Source organism: Hydractinia symbiolongicarpus, chromosome 3 (assembly GCF_029227915.1).
Source record: "Hydractinia symbiolongicarpus strain clone_291-10 chromosome 3, HSymV2.1, whole genome shotgun sequence".
NCBI classification, from domain to species: Eukaryota; Metazoa; Cnidaria; class Hydrozoa; order Anthoathecata; family Hydractiniidae; genus Hydractinia; species Hydractinia symbiolongicarpus.
Genome location: NC_079877.1, coordinates 29,140,817 through 29,162,810, shown reverse-complemented (window position 1 = coordinate 29,162,810; position 21,994 = coordinate 29,140,817). Strand labels below are relative to the sequence as shown.

At 32.6% G+C, this 21,994-nt stretch overlaps 1 protein-coding gene across 1 annotated transcript; it reads left to right on the top strand.

The window, feature by feature from the left end:
• Window positions 1–3,736: 3,736 nt before the first annotated feature.
• LOC130636711 (uncharacterized) lies at window positions 3,737–7,782 on the top strand. The gene is made up of 6 exons (XM_057446529.1): window positions 3,737–3,870; window positions 4,027–4,273; window positions 4,355–4,495; window positions 5,570–5,772; window positions 5,909–6,095; window positions 7,323–7,782. The coding sequence occupies exons 2-6, from the start codon at window positions 4,046–4,048 to the stop codon at window positions 7,674–7,676; spliced, it is 1,113 nt and encodes a 370-aa protein (XP_057302512.1). The 5' UTR covers window positions 3,737–3,870; window positions 4,027–4,045; the 3' UTR covers window positions 7,677–7,782.
• Window positions 7,783–21,994: the final 14,212 nt, after the last annotated feature.

Sequence of the window (21,994 nt, the reverse complement as noted above, 5' to 3'; positions counted from 1 at the left end):
AGACATATTTTGTTTTATCATCGAGCCTCTTAAAGCAAGCAAAATTTATTTACAATCTATGATCTATATTTACATAAAGGGTAAAGTAGAAAAAGAAAGATAAGGCCATTTTGAATTAGCAGAGGTCTTTGATGTCTTCATTTGAATGAAATTTTTTTGACTGATTTTTGAAGGAGTCAAAAGTTTTATCATTGTTAATAAGGTATCGTTACGGATAATTATACAGTTCCGCATATAAAGACCGCACAAATTGTGAAAAACTTTAAACATGGGAATTTAGGTGTTGGTAATTTAAAACTATATTTTGAAAGTCTCGTCTCATACATATGATTTACGGTTAAGAATTGGTCTGAGAAGATTCTAGGTGCAAGATTTAGTTTAACTTTGGGCATAAAGATAAATGTTTGTAGAATAAATTAGAATTAATTTTTGATAAAAGGATTTCTACAGTGGTGTACCTATCGGCATTGAAAAATTATTGTTACAGCATGTTTCTGTTTAGAATATATTTGTTTTTTTCTACTCGTCGATGCCGATACTATATTTTCATATGTGATGTAACTATGTATAAATTAGAAATGCAGTGATTTTAAATTTTTTTAAAAATATATACCGTAAATCCTTGATTAAGCCCCGCAGCGGTTTTTCAAAACTGGATTTTTCTAGTGCGACGCTCAATCAAGGGTGGTCATTTTTTGGTGGCTGGGCCTATTCAAAAGAACAATTTTCAGGCAAATACATTTTTTTTCCGGCAAAAATCAAAGCAATCAATAAATAAAAGGTTTTCGGCGGAACAGAACGAGTGGGAGCAGAACAGAACAGAAAATTTGCTGCTAGTTATTTTCACTTCATAATACTGCGCATATTTTAATATCAATTATAAACACACTTAGCGCAATTCTCACGAAATAAAATAATCTAATTGGCTAAATAATTTTCTACCTGTGGAAAAAGAAAAGTTGAACTCAATTCTACTTGGCCCGAAACGGAACGGCCAGAAAAATTTTCCGGTCAAGAGATGTAAACATTTTAAGTAATTAACCCGGAAAAACTTGATGCATATATTTGCACACCTTCAAGTTAAATTACAAAGCGGTACACATTGAAGGATTACGTGAGTACGTCAATATTCGCGCAACAATAGAGTCCCGACATTTGTTGTTTATTTTGAAAATATAATTGAGGCAGTTTAAATATGAGTAAAAAATGTTTGTTTTGGAATGTTTGCAATCTGATTTATCATGTTTGCGCAACAAGATTTTTGACGTTTAAAATGATGGGCAATGAATTCTTTTGTTTATTTTATATAAAGTTGAGGATACGTCACAGTTTCTTCAGCACATACCAGATATGACGCACAGTAGCTCCACAATTATGTTTTCGGAATTTAAAACTATATTGCCCAAAATTTAAATGGATAACCAAAGAACATATATCCTTTTGGTGAAAAAAACTCCCCATGAAAGCCTTTTCTGGCTCTTTACGTTTGATGGCTGCCAGATTTCTTATTTCCGAAAAGCATGTTTTAAGGTAGACAAAGAATCCTTAAGTCAAACCCAAATGTATCTACCATGTTATCCAACGTTCAATATTCGTGAAATTTGTTAAGAAAGACAACAAGAAAGGACGCAGGCAAGACAAAAGAAGAAAGATGATGATGATTGGCAAAGTGAGTCTAAAAAATTAAGCGATTTTAAAACTCTGTTTCTCCTCCTCCTCACCTCTTTTTTTGTTTTTCTCATGTAACGTTTTACAAAATCCAAAAACAACAGAGGGTGGAGGGGAATTAAAAATTAGGAACAACCATATACTTAATCGTTGGTTTCAACTATTCTACGCGATAATTCTTCATACAATATTAAAATAATAAAGCTAGAAATAGAATAGTTTTTCGAAAGACTTACAGAGGTTTATAAAAAAAAAACAAGCGGAATTTACAACTAAAAAATTAAAACTTAGAATTTAGAAAAGGCGAGAAAACATGTCTCACGACAACACAGCGGTCAGTTCTTATGAAAATGGTCGTCGTAGCAATCTGATCGTGTATATTTTCGTACGACATGTATAAAAAATGGAAAAATAAATAATAAATATTAGTTTTTACGCAAAATGCAAAATTAAATCCGCGACTGCGAAATTTAATTTCTTGTAGAAGAGGTAAAAGTATTAAAAATGTTTAAATGGTTGCTCAATGTTTAATATGAGAAAATCTCAAACTATGTGAAAATAAATTATTACCGTGAAAATTTTCTTTCCACAAAAATTCTTGACAATAATTTAAAAAATTTAGAAAGCTTATTCACAAATATCTTCGCAAAAAAAATATAGACAAATGTACAAAAACATCTGACCAGCTACTGAATCATCAACGCGACATGCCAACAAAGAAAAATATTTTTAAATCCAGTGGATTATGATTATTAGTAAATGTATATACTCTGTAATCTGCTAAAAGATTTCACACGCGTTTAATATCATAAGCAGCCAATTTACTTTAATCGGAGAAACTTTCAAAGGGGAAAGTTGTGAAATTTTGAAATTTTGAAATTTTGAAAAATCTTTACAAGAAAAACTTTCACGATATCTGTGTAAATATATTTCCAAAGAAGTTTTGCCAAATCTCTAAACAAATCTCATCACTTACAGTCATTGTAAATAGCATATTTCCCATCCATATGTGTTCCTGCTTTCTGTCCCAGATGTAAAGTGGCGCACATTAAAATACAACAAAGAACAATCGCAGGGACTAGGTTTTTTTAAAAAAACCAACGTCCTATAGTTGTTTACATAAAACATAAAACACATAGTAAAGGACAAAATTGTAATCAACAGATAAACACATTTAGGTACGGCTTAGTCTTACATACCAGTTTCACCATGGGTGCATCATCTCCTAATAACTGTATGCAGATTTCCTTTAAATTCCCATCAAAATTTATACAAAATTTCATGCCTGGTTGGTGGACAGTGGAAATTTTTTTACAATACCAACAAAGAATTCTCATTTAATTCTGCCAAAAACATAGGAGATGAAATTTCGACAGGAATCCGGAGTAGTATCCTTAAGCCTTTAAAATCTTAGATTTGTCATTGCCTAGGAGAGTAATTTGACATAATTTTGAACTTTAATGTTTTCCTTATAAGTGTAAAAGGCAACAATAATTATATTGCAATTTTTCATGTAAAAAAACATAGGATAGCAATCAAATAAAAGCTAACAAAACACAGAATTTGGGTAAAAGTACCTAAAAGACAAAAAAAAGTCTGAAATTATTGTTCGCGCACGTGAATTTCCGCATATCCCCCTTTTTATATAATTTTGTCAAGACGTTTTGCGGATGTACCGTTATATAGCTACAAACCTAAACGAGGGAATTTTTTTAAATGATACGATGCGTGAAAGACAGTATTTATGGAGAGATTTCAAGATTACATGTTACTTGAACACTCTTAAGTTTTCCCGTCAAGTCATGACAAAAGAGTCAATTTATTCAGCAGAACAATAAAATATTGACAGTTAAGTCGAGAAAAATGCCTTAAAGAGTGTGCTAGACAAAGATGACTTAACTTAAAAGATACCGTAGACTTTACACATGGGTGCATATGTCATAAGCGCTTCATCTAAAAAAAAACCATTAATCACTGTGTTTAAATTGGATGTGACATTTTGGCACTTGACGAAGTGCTAAGTGTTCTGTTGACGTCAAAATTTAAACCAAATAATTGCATAACATATTTTTGTAAGGAACAATGGCGAAAATTGTTTCCCTAAGGTTCAGTTAAAACCTATAAATTTGGGCGATTCTGTTGGGTATTTTAAGTTGGGCTTGGTTTACTGAGCGTTTTAGAAGAAATCTACATAAGACAAAGGTAAGTGGAGCATTCTCTATTTTGGTGAAGACAAGGTATACTTATAACATTGCCACCAGTTTGCGCAATAATATTTATTTTAAGGTGTTCTTGTATCGCCAAAATTTATGCATTCGGGATGTATGTACTAATATATATACATATATTTTATTGTAGATTCAATTCTTCGACCAATATGCTGATCAAGGTTTTGTGCTGCTTTGTGCTTGCGTCCACTGCGTATGGGTGGATCAATGTGCACGAAAAGTTAGTTGGTAGAGTAATCCATGTCGAATCACTTCGGACTCGAGCAGATTACGTTACAGTCAGCGGTACACATGACGGTGATACATGGCGATACTATATGATTCTACCGTCTATTGGTGAAAGCGACATTTGTTATAGAGAACATTCCAGTTTTCTTGTACGATTTTATTTTACCCTTGCGCAAATTCACACACTGTTTCACACGCTCTTACATCATAATCAAAATAACTTATTTTAGGTTCGTGCTTGTGCTACCGATTATGTTTGCTTAGAAAGTGTGAAGACTGAGTATCGGAATAGGTTTTGGGCAGCAGAATATCCAAGTGGTGAACCCAGAAAAACTATCGTTTTAGAAGAGGAAAACTATCCCGATGGAAACGTGAGTAGTAACCGTAGTGATTCATTTTAATTTTAACAAAAATTATTTCATGTCTATCTACATTTGTTGGCCATTTTACAAAGTTATCGAACAGCATGAGCTCACAAATTCTCCGGTAGCCGAAGTACTTTTACAGCTTCGTGGGTCAGCTAAGTAGCGTTTTAAATACGTCAGATGTACTTTTTAATCCGTTTGTTTTGCGTAATAATCCACGTCAAGGCTGCTGTAACTATTGACAAGTGAACCTTGAAAAGTTCAAATTGCGTAGATCTATCATCGCCTTAATTGCAACTTGTAAAAACGAATTTCAAAATTTGATAACTTGTCTCAATATACTATGTCGAGGTCACTATTTTTAGTTCTTTATTGTTTTACACTATAACCCTATTGTTTTTAACCCAAAATTCTACCTGATATTCTTTTAAAGCATATTTTTGAAAAGAAAATCTTATAATACTCTATTCATTAGCAGGCCGTGTAGATCATACAATTATCCCTATTAGTAAAACCAAGAGTAAACGCTCTAGCCTGAACTAATAATCCTACATACCCAGGTTCCGTGCTATCTCTATTTATCTATCTTTTTAAGTGACTTTATAAAAGACGCTTTCGTGAAAATTAACTTTTATTTTATTTCTGTTTGCCTTTATATTAATTGTTTAAAGAAGTTATTCAACATTTTAAATATATTCTATAAGAAACTTCAAGCCCGGAAGGCAAAATTAAAAGACTTCTATGAGATTTTAGTAGCATCAAGAAACGCACATACAACAGGAAAAGTAGGTACAAACATAGTAAATGACGTTCATATTACAACAATAATCCAAAGTTGAAAAATTGTCTTATAAATAAAATATTTTCCAAGCCAAAATAAGGAAAATTAAAAAAAAACGACTCTACTTTGCAACCTATATTAACATGTATTGGACTCAACTATACCTTTGTTTCTGTTTATTTATTTCCTCCAAGGTCTTTCTCATTATTCTCCATGATGCAAAACATACTTCAATGACAATATGATAGGCTTCATTTCTTATGTAAAGTCGATTTAATTTTTGTTTTATTTTTCCACAGACTCATATGCATTTTAAAATAGAATGCATAGATAATACATTAACGGAGTGCAGAATTGCGCCCAGACGATTTTCTGGTTATTTTGTGGTGCATCAATGGCAAGAAGGACGACATACCCCAGGACGATACTATGCAACATTGTCAGACGAAAGTCAATATAAAACATGGATCATCCATGCTCCCAATCCTACAGAACAAGAAGAGTAAGTGAAAATTTATTAAAATGCTTTGATAATATTTTTTTCCCGTATTGAACACAAAACATTTAAAATGGAGGTATTCTAACCGCGAATCGGCAAACTGTAATGCCGTTAGATTCCAATTTTTAATTTTATTTAGAGAATTTTTTCGAATAAACAACGAGTTAGTAGACGGGGAAAATCAGTACTACCAAGAAGTGAATGTTGGAATCACCGACACAGAAACAACAACTCAATCGATCTCTTACTCAGTGTCAATGGAAATTGAAAGTGCCTTTAAGATATTTTCAGCAAGTGCTAGTTCTACCATCAGCCAAACATGGCAGGTATTTTCAATTACATATAATTATTAACGTTTCAGGTAAAACTTACATAAATAATGTACCATATATTCTAGGAAATTAAGGAGTCAAAAAATGAATGCGAATTTATTAAGTGTCCTTTATTAAATTGAGTAGCTAATTTAAAACCTATTATTAGGGTTTAAAAAAGTATTTTTTAGCACTAACAATTAGAAATTAACGAGGCACAAAACATTTAATTAACGCGAATTTTGAAATTTCACGTTAATTAAATGCCCTTAATTAAATTTACTAGATAATTCAAAACCTGTAATTAAAGTTTAAAAAAGTATTTTTTTAGCAATTACAATACAAAGATCTTGATTCGGTTCACAGACTAGTTTACTAATCAAGGGAGGTTGCGAGGCAGCTGATAATGTGAACACAAAGATAAACACATCTCCTGATTCGCGATATTCTAATGCTTTTTGTATGTCAGATGAGCGAAAATGCATTAATCACTTATATTTTTAAGCTATTTTAGTCATTCCCTTTAGTTTCCTTTAGGTTACTATCCTGATTGTTAGTTTTTTCGCTTTGTTAATTTACAGTAATAAGGTATATTACGATAATACTTCGGATCAACTTCGTCCTCAGGGATCTTCTACGCCTAAAATATCCTGACAGAACAGCTCTGTAATAGATCTAATCCAGGCTGTTGAAATACGGAATTTGTTTGACGTGCGTTTTAAATAGAAACGGAGAAAGAGTACACTATAATAAGGCGGAGATCGAAAATTGCAGCAGAATAAACTGAACTGTTCGAGGAAGGATTTTACCAAAAACAACATAACATAAATATACCGCCCATTAAACATATTAAATGTTAAAATTTTAATCCCCAGTGCAATAGTACGTTTGATAAAGTAGCTATTTTCCCAACCTCGTTTCCGGAGCATTTTGCCTTTTTCATAACTTGCTGGGTCTGTAATAACGACGCCACAAGTCTCTGGGGACGAGGTTGCCAAATTTGCGTAAACTTCCTTTTTTATATCTCCTTTTAATTTAGGACTCCGTTTTTTAACTTTATCTTCCAACTGAAAACCATCATACAAAAAAGCAGTCGCTTCTTTCTCCGCCATTTTTGAAAGAGAGAGTTGACTGTTACTTAAATATTTTAGATGCAAACTGCACCAAATTTTTGGCGTATTGTTAGTTGACATGTTGCTGCAGATTACACAAATTTAAGTCCACATTTTTTTTTTCTCTTAGCATCAACAATCTACGACTTACTCTCAGACGATAATTAGGGCAGTTACAATAACTGTGCCCCCATACACTAATGTTGTTGGTTACCAGCTTGTTGGGAAGTACAACAAGCAGTTTGATGTCAATTCAGAGGCATACAGGATTACATCTATCGACAAACATGGTAGTAAAACAGAATATTTTGTGCAAAATGTGGATGAAATTGATGTGGGAAGTCTTATGCAGTCTGGTACACCCACTCCTTTGGATAAAACAAAAAAAAGAAACGAAAGACAACGTGAATCAAAAGAAAATTCTGATCAGCGTATCTATCACCACCATGATCACTATCATCATGGTGACAAAAAAGAACTTTAAGCTCGTATATCCTACCTACCACATATTTTAATTTCGAAATTTGATTTGCTTATTGACTAATCTGTTTGTAATTTTGTAATCAGTATATAAAAGAATAACATCATGATATGATTTTTTTCGACCCAGGGTCAAGCTTGTTACTGGCTTGTATGCGGTACGGTCTTAAATCCCTCACTAAAATTACTGAAACTGCAACCAACACCCTGCGGCTTGATTTTGTACCTTGGCTTCCTCTGCCCTACTACCTCAAATTTTTTCCCTTTACCCTCGATGGATTATAGTACACCTTTTACCAAGGAGACAAAGTTCTAAGTTTTAACATGGCTATTATTGGAGAAAAGTGAATGTCACGAGAATTTTTCGCGAGTTCGCATAATTTTGAGATTTCTTTCTTTAATTCACAGAAAGTTCTTCTCCTTAAGCACACTAAAATCCGCGACAATTAATTCTTGCAAAACTATGATGTCATTAGAGGAAACTTACACAAACACAAGTTTCGTATTCTCTTTTTTAATTATAACCAATCACAATGGCATTATTTGGCAATGGCACTTTTGGTTTTGCTACTACTGTTTTTAAACGCCACCGTGGTACTATTAGTTGTTCTAAGTCCAAGGCGGAAAGTCTTTCATAAATACAAAAAAAGTTTCACTGCTATTGTCGAAAGGTACACATTGGCCTGTCTTGCATTGCACCACTAACTTCGTCAAAACAGAAAGTTTAACTTATACACCTATTGTACTTATCGATTCATAAAGCAGCACAAAGTTGGAGAGTGGAGGTCATTGAAACAAAACAACGGATGTTTTGCCAATGTAAACACTGCACGTGGCTCAAAATATTTTAAAAACGTCAGCGCCATGAGCGAAACGTTGAAGGAGAGGCGAACTGCGCGGCTGCTGACTAAAAATTCATGGTGAATGTTGATTTTTAATACCTGATCGATTCACTTGGTTGTCCGCTCCAAAAAATACCTCACTATAAATCAATTTTGTTTACATCCTTCTGAGTATTTTTACACATTTGCTAAACCAGACGGGTGGCTAAATAAAAAACATTGGAATATATTTCTCTTTATTGTCATGGTTACGTCTTAATTTACACAAGTCAGTAAGCAAGGATAAGTTAAAGATCAAAATAGCAAAAACACTGAGCAACATGTGACGAACATATTCTTATTATTTTATACTACTAAACTTAAATAAAGAAAGGATCCGAGAATAAAGACGAAGCTACCATAATGCGCGTTCAATTTGTCGTTGAAAGCTTCCGGTCTTTATATTTAGCCAAATGTGGCGCCATCTTGTCATAACAAACTTTGCCGTTCGAAGTTAATAGTATGTTGTGGAAAAGGGACTCAAAACATGAAATTAAAAATTGTTATTGGTCATAACAGATATTTCTTTAGTTTAAAAAAATTTACCCGAAGGTTATGAAATGCTGTTACTACTATAGTACCCAAAATATTCTTGGTTATCTCGAGTCAAAGTTCTTATTTCTTATATTTACTAGTGAGTACATCCAAATCCCACTCATTTTCACCCCATAGAGCCATGAGAATTCTGCAGAAATGTTGGTAGGAAGATTCATGGATGCTTACTTGTGAAATATAGTTATTTATTTGTTATTATAATAGTTATCTCAGTAGAATTTGGAATTTCGAAATCTAGAACTTTTTTTCTTGCTTCAAGTTTATTTTCTGGCTTCCACAAAAGATTTTTTTGTTCGCCTCTCCTTTAAAGCGTTGCGGTAATAGCTAGTCAGCTCCTGTTTAAAACCCATATATGTAGTACTCTCAGTTGAGTGTGCTAAAAGTCTATCCAAGTAATGAATATTCGACTTACATTACTATTCGACATGTTGAATCGAATTGCCATATCTGCAATAGGAAATCCACAGAGAAGTCTAATTAGAGTCATAAAAAAATTCTGTTTCAGCTGTTGTAGCTTTTGATCGCCGACGTTTACCATTGTAGGTTTTTGTATTTTCAATGTTAATATTTGATCCCCAGTATATTAAAAAGTCAGCAGCTGGTTGCAAATATTTAGGAACTTTTTCATTAAAAGAAGTCCCTAGACCACCATTCAAACTACTCCTGTTCATGCAGCAAACGTTTTCCACAAAATCAATTAGAACGTTTTATTTATAAGCATTTTATTTTTATAATTAGATTGACTTTTTTGAATATTCTATTCAATACATACCTGAAGTTTCATCCCAAATTTTTTTCGTCAATATTTTTATAACGAAAATCGCGTCAAACATTTTTTGGAAATGTAAAATCTAAAAATAAAATTTGGCATATTGCCTCTCTTTGATCCTCTTGAACCAAATATTTTTATGAATCAAACAAGAAATATTTGCTTCTTTTTAATGTTCCCATATGGCTTCCATACAGGATTGATAATAATGACTTTCCACGTCAAATACATAGATCAAAACAGATTTTTGAACAAAAAAAATTTTGAACAAAAAACACTTTTAAATATACTTTCCGTTTGACTTTCAAAATAGTTTTCCATGAACGCTTCTTGGATTTTACAGTGGAAAAAAGGGTTAAACCTACCCTCCACAGTTCCACAAGTTTAAAACAAGGTTAAGAAACCGAACCTGAGAGTATTCAACACCAACTGAAACAAAAAAAACTGTAAAAAGATGCAAGATATAATTGGTATATGCTCTAATGAGCCTGATATTGGAATTTATTTATTTATTTAGGCTTTAACTAAATGTTAAGGGTGTTTGTTTAATTTCACCTATTTTAAGGGTTAATCAAGTGTAGTTAAAAATAGGCATTTATTCTAGTTTTACATTAAATCTTTTCAAATTTTTCTCAGTTTCCTTTACTCATGACGATTTTTTTTATTTAAAAAAAAGATTAAATCAATGGTTGATCACTTTGAAGCCACTAAAATAATGGGCAATCACTGATCTATTATCGAGAGCAGATCGACTGGATTTCTTTAGCACTGTTTTTTGTAATTTCCAACATCGACACCACTCTTTGAGTCTTGTCCAGAAACTCGATACATTTTGGCATGCTTTTTTTATCTGATATCTTTATTTCAAGGTGTCATAAATTTTACTTAAAACTGCTCCAACACTTGTTCATTTTTCATTAAAGAAGATTATCAGTCTTAAAAAAACTTGATTGATGAGCCTACGCAGATAGCGAGATTTATTTATTTAGGCTTTGACTAAATGGTGAAGGTGTATGTTAAAACTCACCTATTTTAAGGGTTAATTAAGTGTAGATATTTTTTCTGGTTCTACAATAAATCTTTTCCAATTTTTATTATTTCCCTTTTCTCTTTTCGAATTTTTTTTATTTTTAAAAAAAATTAAACCAATGTTTGATCACTTTAAAGCCACTAAAATAATGGTCACTGGTCCATTAACGAGAGCCGATCGTCTGGATTTCTTTAGCACTGTTTTTTTTTGTAATTTTCAACATTGCCATCACTCTTTTACTTAAAACTGCTTCAGCACTTGTTTATTTTTTATATAAAAACATTATCAGTTTTAAAAATCTTGATCGGCTAAAGATTGTGGAATATTAAACTGGAAGTTGAAAAACAATGTAAACAACTGATTCATACTAATGCAAGTTCTTTTCATTGTTTATGTTTGCACCAGAGAATGACTGCATGACCAGCATCAGTTGAAAAATTGCAGTTACCAAACACAAAAGGCTATGTTAATGATATATTTTAGTTTATGTAAATTTTATCTGTGTCAGGAGTAGGTGGATGTACAGTTGAGTTTGAATTGACTTTCCCTGCTTTGTTTAATGACAATAAAATCACAATAATTATTAAACTTGACTGTAGAACATCACATTCATCAGAAAGGTAAGATTAGTCATCATCAAGTTGGAAAGTAACAATGACATGATTGCCTGGTTTTAAAATGCTAAGTGCTAATACTTTTTTGGGTATTACAGAAGTGTATATTGACCACTGTTAATGCACCTTAGTGAAATTACTTTTTCGCAATTTGAAATTAAAGGAATCATCTTTGGTGTTTTGTAAAGTTCGGGATTGCTAAACTAATCAAAATCTTCCACAGGTCATATTTAAAGCAGACATATTTTTCCTAACTTTTTGGGGAAAACAAAACTAACTTAAAAGCATTTTTAAAAGTTATGAAGCCATTGCATTGCTCTTTTATGTTGAAGGTCTTATATCTTCGACGAGTCATTGCTTACGGCTTCAAATGGCACATTTGTTTATTTTTTCCACGGGTTTTATTTACTGGTAAATAAAAAAACGTTGTTGCAGGTTATTTATTTGCGGCTGCAGTACATTCAAGAAAATATATTCGGGAGAATTGTCTATGTTAATTATAAAAAGTTGTAAGATGGAAGTAGTTTTATTGTTGTTTCTGATTTGCAAAAATTTTCATAACTGTGCTGAAGACTTAATCGAGCCTGCATGCCTCAAGAGTTTTTCATAATGAATAATTTAAATGATTATTTTACAAATAAATTAAAACAAATTTGCATGAGCTTCTTTTTTTCCGCATATTTTTATCACTCACGCAAAGTAATTTACGTGTGCAATTCAGCGCTCCTGGAGGTAAATATACCTTACCAGGCATATATGGTACTCTGAAGTCACATTAATACAGTTATCTTAAAATAACAAGTGCTATCTTTACCCTATTCCTACCGGGAAGATGCTCATTCGACACCCCTGTACATTATCATCTTCCATTTTAAGTCCTTTCTCTTGTGAATAATTATTTGGCTTTTAATATCTTTTTGCCTCCCAAATTTTGAAATAAAAAAAATTAAAAATATATTGACTTATTGGGCACTGTCATCATTTTGTCATGAATGGTCATGCGACATAAAAAATATAAACGGACAATATTTTTGTCCTTCGTGTTATCATCATATGCACCTATTTATTATGTTAACACTTTGAAACACAACATATAATAAGGCGCAACATAAAACGGTTTTAATTTGACAATTTTTCTCCTTTAAAGTACTAGGTTTTGTGTCAAATCAAAGTCTCTTTTTAACTATGCATATATGAGGGCTGCAGCAATTGCCGCCATTATGGATTTTTAATTTTATTAATTTTAATCTTTGAATTTGACAGAACAAGGACTTACAATTGACAAAGTTTTACTATTGTAGCTTTTCTTAAGAAGAAATTACAACGGGAGTGCCTTTTAAGCACCTTCCCGATTCTTCAGGGCCAAAAAGTCCCGGTTGAAAAGGGTTAAGATAACTCTATTAATGTGACTTTGGAATGCATGAATAGCAACCATACTGTCTTGATTATAAGATAACTAGTCGATAAGGTCCGTGGGAAAATTCACTTAGGCAGAATGGGAAAAAATAGGTTGTTTTAGGTCTTTTGCTGACGTCATCATCCCACGAACAAAAAAAATTTGCAAAATTTGTTTATCCGGTTCCTGCAATGTGCAGAGCTTGAAACGCATTGCATAGTATCATGTGCTATTGACGAACTGTTAAGAGGAAAAAAAAGGGCTTAAACATTTTGCTGACGTCAGCCAAATCTCCATCAAAAGTACAAAAAAATATCTTTAGAGATTTGTATTGATCGCGTCATAAACCTGTCCATTACAAAACGAATTTGGGTACCCAGGTGTGGGAAACCGATTTAGTCGCAGGTGGTCCCTAGTTACTCACGCGATAAAAATGACCGAATGAAATTTGCTGTGACAGACAGACATGTATATGGTATATCTATCAAGTAATCGACAATTCTCTAAATAATTAATCAAATTGGACAAATATTCCGTACTGTCCGCGTACTGATGTCTAAAACGAATTTTTGTTTTGCGTAGATCTTGAGTAATCTCCAGTTTTCTCCTAATCTTAAAATAACTTTAGTTAACTTGAGATAGCACTGACATCAAAGCTAGAAAAGTCGGTAATGTAATCTTAAGATGACTTGAGTTATTTTATAATCAAGAGATTAATGCGAATATTCACGCACTTCAAAATGACATTAGTAGAGTTATCTTAAGATAGCACCTGTTATCTTAAGATAACTGTATTAATGTGACTTTGAAATGCCATAGACATATGCAGCGATATCATGGTCGAAATCCTAAGCAATTGCTAATTTCTTGTCGCCTAACTAGTGGACTAGTTGACGGTACAACCCGTAGTATACGAAAATGTCACGAAGTAAGGGGATGCGCGTCGTAAGGTACGCAGATGATACTCGGAACGCAAACAATAATAGAGACTCTTGCTTTAACAATGTCAGAGATGAGAAGACGAACGAAACAGCCTGTGGTATTTTTTTCAGGGAAAAGTACCGGCACTTCTCATAAAAATCGATTTTTTGAAGCCACGCCATCTGCTGGAATGAATTTCGGTACTCACAGGAAACAATAAAACAAAAACAAATAATCAACACAAACGAAAACAATTCATTAACTTTATCAAGATTTATAAGACAGCTTCAAATGTTTTAACAGAAAAACAATAACAACGCGGTGTGAGGTTTTGCTCACACGTATTGAACGATGACATCTCTTGCTCTCATTGTACACAAACTAAAAAGAAAAAGAATTTAATTATAATTTTCTAAACTGCAAACATGTATTTATCAAAAAGTCTTTTAGATATAGATAAAAGATAGATTAGATAAAATTTGCTTGATATAATTAATAAAGTCATGCAACACTGTTGAGAGGGATTTCTTCTTTTAAGGATTGGTAGTTCAATCGGTAGAGCGTTCAAATCATATATGGGCTCAGTCCCACACAACAGTTGTTGCTAATTAAAAATAATTTTAAAAATAAAATAAAATTTTAATTTTCTGTAACTCAAATTTTTAACATTCTAGAACCGCTTTGTTGCCTCTCCTGGAAAAAAATTGACAGGGTAGAATCATTGGAAATGATCAGGGTAAGCACACAAAATATAGATCACTGCTTTTCGTAACGGCATTGAAAGCGCTGTTGTTCACAAGCACAAGTTATTTAGAAATTGGCCCAATCTTGCCCTTATACTTATGTTGTTTTTTTGGCCAGTTCGCAAATTTATAACAATCAAATCTTATTATTCCTTTTACTCAGGTTAACATGAGATATATTTGGTGTTAGAGTCATTTGGGCGCCAAATATAGGGTTGCCCAGTTTATCGGAAAGTCGAAACTAAAAAAATATTGTGTAATCAGACAGGCGTATTATTTCTTTTGCCTGTGCATCTTTCAGTTACCTTGACTCAAGGTGCAACACAGTTTTGAAAGGTCCGTCTATCTCTTTAATAATAGTCGTTGTCTGTCTGTGTGTCCGCGAAAGCTATGTCCCGTTGCGAAAACAGGAGTTTTTTAAAATGCACACCAATACTAAATGCGATATAAAGTTTTTTTGGAAAAAAAATGCAATAGCACAATGGTGTATCCGCTTCACTTGATTTACGACATACAGCATACCTGTACTGAAGCGCTCCATCTGACCGTGTCGCACAGTTTGCGGTTCTTATTAAGCGCTCCTCAGTGCATTCAAGAACAGTTACTTGCGGCTTAACCCAGCGATTCGACGCCAGTTCTCCCGGCTAGTCTATATAATATTACACCATATATAGATATGTAGATGTGTTGTTTTTTTCCAAAGAAACAGCTGCTGGAACATGTCAGTTTTGTTTTTATTCCTTCTTTTCTGTGCTATCTCAAATTGACTTAAAATATTTGTTTTAAAAAAGTCTATTTTATTGTTCTTATAAAAAGAAGGAGAAAATACTCCAAATATTTCAAGAAAAGCATACGTCGTGTTTACCATACACTCGTTCAAGAAATGTTACTTAGAGACGGAGAATTTGTTATAACTTATCAGGAAAAAAAGTCGGGGAAAAGTGACTAAATTTTTTGCAAGTGACTTAATTTTTCCCCGACCAAAACTTCCCCCAATTATGTTTTCCCCGACTAGTACTTTTACCCGATTTTTTATACCCGACTAGTACTTTTACCCGATTTTTTATACCCGACTAAGAATTTTTGTACTCGTAGTTGTTTTTAGAACTCAGGAACTATGATAATAACGGTTTGTTTTTTTTGCTTCATTTCATCAAACTGGTCTCAAAACATACAATAACAAGTTTCAAGTTATTATCTTAATTTTTACTGAAGTTGTTACAAAAAGCATGTTTTTTTATGTCACTAATAAAATGGCTGCAGAGTTTGATTTTTTGTAATATATTGATAAAAATCTTTTACTCTTTATGTGTTTTTATTTTTCTGAAAAAAATAAGAAGTTGCTGCATATGGTTACAGTAGTGTATTGGTATTGGTTTTAAACCCAAACAAGATGCAGAAGCAGCATAAACTATCTCGTTAATAAAAAGGTGCAATTAAAATACATTCACCATAGTGGCACACCCAATTCTGTTGTTTAATTTACATTTAAGAAAACCAAAGCGGTGTATGCTACTTGGCCTGCGGTTACAATTTTGATATTCTTATACATAAGACATTTAAGACTTAAATGCACCTGGTTAATGACCTGGACGTTGTGTCCATTATTTTGAGGAAAAATTTAACACTTTGCGACGCGAACATAAGTCCATGTTGTTAAGGCATATCTTTTTACAATCAGGTAAAAATACCTTTTGCAAAACCAAAGTAATGCTAATGTATAGTTACAGAAGCTTGTAATCCATGTCACGATAGCCCAATGGTTAGGTGCAACGATGCAATGTTCTGCTGCGGTGCTGGTTCGAAACTCCGTAGGAGACGTTTTACTAAATTATAATAAATTAAAGTTTGCGCATGAAAGCTCGTTGTTGATGTTGTAATTGACCATTTGCAAGAATAAAAATCATCAGTGAAAAATTTAAAAAATTGTAAATCACAAAATCACAAAAGGTTATCTTCGACAGTTTTAATTTTAGATAACGCAAAAGTAATCATGAATTTTTTCCCCATTTTACTTTATAAGGAAATATTCTATATTATCCATACTTGATAAACAATAAAATTCCCTGTAAGTGTTCTCAAATTGTGTAGCTAGCTATGGCTAAAAACTGTGATGCAATTTAAAAGAAATCTCACCCTTGTTTTTTGACCCATTTTACTAAGTATTAAGTAATAAATGCTAGTTTAATCCTTAATGTAGCTATAGTGTAGCTAAGCGAAGAACAACATCAAACAACATCGAGGTTCTTCTCTTTTGTAAACATTCTTCGTTGTATTTCTGCATATATATACCAAATTTTTTGTGTCCATTCCTTGCGCTTATAAGTGTAATCAAAATGCCCTGTACATGGATCTGAAAAATTTACGTTATTGGCTCACTCTTTACGAATGGCATCACGTAAAAAGGAAACCGTGCTTTGCTATTTCCCGTAACCTATACTGAGATGTTCTTGTGATATATGTCGAGATTAATTCCCTTTAAAAATCACGTTCAATGAATAAAGGCTATACTTTGGCCGGAACGGAACAGACAAGAAAATTTTCCGGTCACGTGATGTAAATATTTTAGGTAATGAACCCGGAAAACTCGATGTATATATTTGCACACCTTCAAATAATTACAATACGGTACTCATTGAAGGATATCTTGAGTCTGTCAATATTTGCGCAATAATAGATTCGACAAGAAAACATTGTTTATTTTAAAAACATGCATAGCAGTTTTATAATGATAAAATAAGCTCAGATTTTCTTTTGCAATATTTGCAAACTGATTTAGCATGTATGCGCCACAAGGATTCGGACCATTTAAACACATGGCTTGTCCTACCTGTCTCTTTTTAAATTTTCTATGGCACCTCAGCAATGTGCTTTTTATGTCATTTGTCAAAACTCTCTGACCATCATTTCACACTCTACTAAATTAAGGAAAAATAATTATTTTTAAGTGCGGAACTAATAATGTCTTGAAATTTAACCTTGGTAAATAGAGTAAAATGAACAACATTTTTTAAATTTTAATTTTTAATTTTTTTTTTATCTTCTTTATTCTTATCACTTTTTCACCAATTTTCGTTTTTTCGTTGTATTATTTTCTTCCGTTATAGCTGTTTTATTTATTAAGTAAAATTTGATTCGATATTAATTCGGCGGTGAGTTTCTATAGAATTACGTTTGTAAGGCTATTTTATTTTTTAACATAGATCAAAAAAATAATGAAAACATGTCCCCTAAATTATCTGGTTCAGAATCTAATTAACCTTTCCCGAAACTTATTCTTTTGATGTGCCGCAACTTTTTCTGTTGAGTTTTATGAAAAACGGACAACAGATTTGATTTTCTTATCAAAAATGTCATAAACAAAGAAAATATCGAAACAATACAGCAAGTAAACAACCTGCTATTCTAATATAAAGATTTGTGGCATGTCCAACCTCTTTTTGAAAACGAGGCGGGACATGGTAACTTGAGCATTAAGAAGACTTTATCTGTGATATATATCTCCTCAAAAATAGCACTTTCTGTTAGCGTTAAACTTTTACACATAAATTAAACAAACTATGCTGAATTCTAATATGGTATTCATATTTTACGAGTTTAAAAAAAGTATAACTCATGGTCTCGAGAAAGTTGTATTATTTGAAAACAAAAATTAGTGAAAAGAGTGTCACACTAAAATTTAGAGGAAGAAAATTAAAAAGATTACGAAAAAAGGCTATTCGCACTAATTAGAGAACGCGTTAAAGCAGAGGAATGACGGTATGACTGTTTTCTCCTTTTTCGCTCTTAAACTTATTTTTAAATATTCACAAATCTACTTCCTCCTAGGTTAAATTTCTTTCCGCTATCGCGGCTGCGTTCCGTAATCTTTCAAATTATCATGTTCATCCACTACCAAGCAAATTTTATGTCGAGAAAGTACGATATATGTGCTGACATATTATTTTTCTCTAAATCGACTATTGTGTTCCCATGGAGCTCTTTTTTTAATTAAAACTTTCAACCTTTAGAAGAAAAAAATGTTTCTATCATCTAGTTAATTTTTTCCGCTATGGCGGCTGCGTTCCGTATTTTTTTTATTATTAATCTGTCTTTATCGAGACGTCACGGTAATATCATGAACTGCTTCGATTTCTATCCTGTCCCCGCGGCAGAGTACCAGTGAGAGTCATCCACTGGTACGACCACTCTCCACACATCCCAGACTCGGGTAATTTACCCTTGTCAGGTCATTATCTGAATGGCCAAAAAAAAAAGAAAAAAAAGATTAGATATGGCGCCCAGTTGTTCCGAATTTATGTCTTCAAACTAGGATTAGGATTTAAAATTATATTGCCCAAAATTTAAAAAGATTACAGAGAAGTTATAATCTTTTGGTTAAAAAGAACTTCCCAGAAAAGAAAAGGTTTTATAGAATTGTAGCTGCCAGATTTCTAGTTTCCGAAAAGCATACTTTAGGATAGTCAAAGAGTCCTTAAGCCCGATCCAAGTGTATTCAACATGATATCCAACGCTCAATATTTGTGAAATTTGTTTAGAAAGACGACAAGAAAGGGCGCAGACAAGACAAAAGAAGAAAGATAATGATGATTGACAAGTGAGTCAATAAAAGTAAGCGAGACCTTTTAGATGAAGAAATGACGAAGAAGAAATAAAATGATTTTAAAACTCCGTCCCTCCTCCTGAATTGGCGTCAACTATTCATCGCGATACTTTTCCAAGCAATCTTGAAATAATGAAACTAGAAAAGAAATACGGGCAGAATATTTTTGCGAAAGAATTATAGAGGATTGTAAAAAAAAAAATTTTGGTGGCGTAACTGAATTTAAAACTAAGAAATTAGATCTTAAGATTTAGAAAAGGCGGGAAAACTTGTCTCACGTCAACACAGCGGTCAGTTCTTATGAAAATCTCCAATGTTTATTCGCAATATATTTTGTTCAACCTCGTACCCAAGACTCTTTTTCTCTTTCTGACAGAAATATCCCTAGAACAGTGCGCAGTCTGAATTTCGTACGACATACATATATCGTTAAAGAGTTGGTAATAAATGTATATGATTATATAGCCACATAATTGATACGAGAAAAAAGTTTAGTCAAAAATGTACATAAATAGCTGAAATTTGTGGCTAGCTAGCTATTCAACAGTATCATAGATTTACAGTGTTTAAAGGGAAAAACAAACTCGCCTCAGGACTTGTTGGGCTTTTTACATTTGGACTTCTTTGTTCCGGCCGTCCAAAATATAAAAAAAACAAGGGTTTGACATCTCAAGACAAACCATGATACTAATTTTATTAGATTTATTTCATGTGTGTGCGACCATGACAAAAATATAGAAATCTAAGGAAAGTGAAGACATAATGTTGTTGCGATATTTTTAAATTAAAAATTGTTTGTCATAAGTATAAGTCTAAAGATGCGAGAAAAGAAGACACCTTTGCTTGCCACCTTGATCCCAGGGCCTGTGGTTTTTTTTTTAATACGAGGATGAAATCTGTTTCATCCTCATATTAAAAAAAAGCTACAGGCCCTGGGGTTGAGGTTGCTTTGCTTGCTCAGACCTTGCACGAAGTCAAAAACGTATGTCGCCAAAATTTCTTTAAAATAATTATTGTTGCAAATCTGCTAGTATTCTGTCCTGATTGAGATGAGTTAGGCGCTGAATAATTTTCATCAACTACAGAAATTCTTGCCAAAAAGAAATTCTGAAGTTTTGCGTTTTTCAAAATTCAAAATTAATTTTTACGAAATATCAGATTTTCACGCAAAAGGCGATTAAATCAGAGAAAATTTTAAAACTCATGAAAATGTAAAGAGTTTCGACCACGACAATAAATTCTATCATTGTGCATGAAGTGTTGTTATTGCAACCATTAAAATTATCAAAAAATCTTAACATTCTAAAATCCTAAAACCCTGAAAATTAATTATTGCTGTGAAAATTTTCTTTGTACAAAAATTTCTGACAATAAATTGAAAACTTAAAAGCTTATTAACAAATATTAACTTTGGCAACAAAAATAGACAAATGTACAATTTAAAAATGACTAAAACGGTTTAAATCCTGGATAAGCGATGAAAATTTGTTAAGAAAGACAACAAGAAAGGCCGCAGACTTACGATTTAAAAATAACCAAAACGAGTTTTTGACCGGCTACTGGGTCAAAAACGAGACATGACAACAAAAATAGATGAACTTACGCGAATACTCAAATTGAAAATCCTTACAAGAAAAACTTTCACAATATCGGATATTGGGAAGAGAATAGAAATTGGCAAAAAGTTATTTCCAGAAAGGATTTTAATTTAAATAATTTTTTAGGCATTATTGCTTCAATCTATGCAAATATACTTCCAAATTTCAATAAGCTTTTTAAAGCAAAAACTTTTGGGATGAATTTTTGCAGATTGATAATACGGAAGATTTTTACTGTTATTTTTTTTAATTTTTTTGGTAAAATTGTTTCGCGAAGCAAAGTTTTGCAAAGAAGCTAAGCAAATCACAAAAATCTCTAACAGATTTTTTTTAGAATAACGTATGAGAATTTAAGTACAAAAATCTAACTTTGCAGGGTGTCTTTTCAGCCAAGTATAGCTAAGGGGCCATTTAATAATTACGTAATTCCTTTGGGGAAGGGTATGATCATTTTTGTTACGAACTGTTACGAAATTATAGAAGGGAGGGCTGGGGGGTAGAGCTCTTTTGTTATGTAACAAAAAATTTTTTTTGAAATATATCATGTCAGTGTGGTGAATTATTATCGAAACAGGTATTGGGCAGCGGGTTATCCAAATGATGAACCCAGAAAAACCATTTTGTTAACTCATGACAACTATCTTGACGGAAATGTGAGTAGTAACCGTATTGATTCATTTTAATTTTAACAAAAAATATTTAAGAATCATGCCTTCCACGTTTTCTGGCCAATTTACAATGTTAAAAAGAAGCTCGCAAATTCTTCGGTAGGCTGCAAAAGTGCTACTTGCTGCGTAGGTCAGGTAGGTAGCGTTTCAAATGCGTCAATTGCACCTTCTAACACGTCTGTTTTGTGTAATAATCCACGTCAGGGCTGCTGTAACCATTGGCAAGTGCACTTTGATAAGTTCAAATTGCGTGGATCTATTATAGAAATCGCCTTGTATGCTACTTGTGAAAACGAACTTTCAAATTTGCTAACTTTTCTTAATATGCTTTGTCGGGTATTAAAGCTAGTCATTATTCGGAGTTCTCTATTGTTTTAAACAATAGACCTATTGTTTTTAAACAATAGACATATTGTTTTTAAACCATATGTCTATTGTCTATTTCAGCTAATTATTAAAATTTAAAGAAGCTTCAGGCTTAAGCTGACTATATAAACATACATTGGACTAAATAACTTCTTTTTTGCGTCTTTTATTTCCTCCA